General features: G+C 55.0%; 1 protein-coding gene across 4 annotated transcripts in view; it reads left to right on the top strand.

Annotated features, from left to right (window-relative positions):
- The window catches only part of LETM1 (leucine zipper and EF-hand containing transmembrane protein 1), a 52080-nt gene that overhangs the window by 15456 nt on the left and 34332 nt on the right, over positions 1–2292 (top strand). For 3 of the 4 annotated variants that reach the window (XM_023520205.1, XM_011374691.2, XM_023520204.1), the window contains exon 1: positions 1379–1468. The exons of the other annotated variant lie outside the window; for it this stretch is intronic. In XM_023520205.1, coding sequence (XP_023375973.1) covers positions 1449–1468 — 20 coding nt within the window. In that variant the 5' untranslated portion in view covers positions 1379–1448. Of the gene's footprint in view, positions 1–1378; positions 1469–2292 lie in introns of those variants that run through there. 4 annotated transcript variants of the gene reach the window in all.

The raw sequence follows: 2292 nt of genomic DNA, 5'->3' as shown, positions 1-2292 counted from the left end.
GGCGAGCGGGGTGGGTGGCCGGATCCCCGGAGCCCGCTGTGGGGTGTCCTTCCAGGCCTAGGATGGAAGCTTTCAGAGCAGGGCGAGCATGGGAAGGGAGCAGGTAGGAAAAGCTGTGTGACCACGCAACTTAGAGCCGCGGGGCAGGGCGAGGGGCTCTGGCAGCTGTGACCCCTTGCTTGCAGGGGGCATATGCAGGGCGGGAGCCCTTTCCAAACCAAGTTCTTGAGGCGGGGGCTGGCTCAGTGGGGGGAGGGGACAGGCACAGGTGTTGGGGGGCTTCTGTTTGGGAGACAAGGCAGGTTCACAACTGGAGTGGTGTGTTCTTCCCCATCTGCTTTTTTATTTTAACTGAAAATGTATGAAATGTTTGAAACAAAAGGTTACCTTGCGAATAATGGTGAGTGAGCTCACGAGCCCAGCTGCCAACCTACAGCTTGAGGTTCTGCATGTAACGTTCCACGGGAATAGCCTTCTGTGGAAGAGAGAGTTGCCCTGCGGACGCTGGCGTCCGGTTGAATTACATGAGTGACAGCTGGAAGCCCGTGTCCCCAGAGGGTCCACTGGGAGCAGTGCCCTGCTCCGAGGGCGGCCAGGGCTGGTGCTGTCCCCTCCTCTGCCCATCTTTCATGCTCCCTTCTCCTGCTCTCAGATTGCTGGTTGGCACCCAGAGCCGCTCTGGGCCCTCCTGCCGCCCGGAGGGCCTTAGGGTGCCAGCCCACTGTTCCAGGCTCACTGCCTGGCACCCCGTCAGTTTCTGCCTCCCCCAGTGTCAGACATGTCTCTCCACAGGCTGTTTTCCCAGCACAGGGTGTGACCACAGGTAGGCCTGAATGTTGGTCATGTGAATGAACCCTGAACTTATGCTTATGGGAACTAGAGTGAGTTAGAGAAAGCATAAAAAATACATCAGAATCCCCAAATTGGCTATATGCTCATCAGTATCGTTTGTCCAAATGCTTACTCTTGGCATTTGTTTTTTTTGTAATTCTCGCCCCCTCACGCTGGGTCATTTGGACTCCTCCCTTGCTTGCCCTGTGGGTCTGTCTGTGCGTTAGGGGTCATGGCCTCTATCCACCAGGGCCACGCTGGAGCGAATGGGGAGCGGTCACCTGGGGAGACGTCAAGGCCCGGACTCCGTGGGCCCTTGCCCGGCAGACCCTGGTGCCCCCACTTGGGACTCTAGGAGCCAGAGCTGACCCAGGCACCCCTCCTTACCCAGAGACACTGTGTCCCTAACTGGGGCAGCCCTTCACTTGGCCACACTCTGAGCCCTTCCCACGTGCAAAACAGGGTTCCAGAAGCTTTCCCTACAGAAGAGGGTGGCGCGCTTCCAGACTCAGACGTGTCGGCGCACAGCGCCTGGTTGGAGACTGACTTTCTTGTTTTCCCTTTGTTTTGTCATAGGCGGTCTGGGGAATCACGCCTGTCTCAGTTGCGCCAGTGCCATGGGGTTGATAAGCCGCGTGTAAGTAAATGAACGTCACTTTCTGCTTGTTTGGAAGTGGGGCCTTAAAAATACTTCAGTGATTGGTAACTCCCAGTATACCCTACTTTCCTGTTCTTTGTGTTCTTTCTTTTAACTTCTGTTTTTTCACTTCGAAATAGATAACTGGATCCATTGGTGAATATTTGGAAAATAAATGAATACTCATGATCCCATTGCCTGTTACAAATATTATCAGCATTTTGGTGTGTTTCATTTTGCTCTTTTTTCTTATGTACCTGTTTTTAAGACATTCAGCGGTGACTACAGTCTGCGTAGAGGCTCGTGTGCTTAACGGGGCACATCTTTTCCACACTCACAGCCATTTGTAGTGGCCTTTTATCCATTTGTGGAAAACAACGGCAGATTTGCCAGGTAGCGCTGTCGGTTTGGGCTCTCGGCGAACACAGACAGACCACGCCTCGTTCACACGGTCCTTCATGGAGCGTCACGTTGACCACGTCTGGCCACAGGGCTCGCCTTGTCCAGTTCTAGGGACACATCTGGTGCATGATGGACTTAGCCCTTCCCTTTGCTGGGAGGTCTGCGTCCTCCTGTGAGGCTGGAGGGCTTCCTGGAGGGTGTGTCACCCACCTTGTCTGCCGTTGCGTGCGGACTTGGATGTCCCTTCAGGCTGCTGTGCTCTCCTGCCCACCGTCCCCTCTGCTTGGCCTCCCTGGGTTTAGACTCCTGATCTCCTCACCCGTGTGCTGGGATGCCCAGACCTCTGTCCTGGCACCAGGTCCTTGTCACTGCCTGGTCACTGGAGACAGTGGAGCTTGTCCCTTCCAGCATCTCTTGTTCTT

This window comes from Pteropus vampyrus, unplaced genomic scaffold (assembly GCF_000151845.1).
Source record: "Pteropus vampyrus isolate Shadow unplaced genomic scaffold, Pvam_2.0 Scaffold253, whole genome shotgun sequence".
In the NCBI taxonomy this organism is placed as follows: Eukaryota; Metazoa; Chordata; class Mammalia; order Chiroptera; family Pteropodidae; genus Pteropus; species Pteropus vampyrus.
This window is presented reverse-complemented; position numbering and strand designations above follow the sequence as displayed.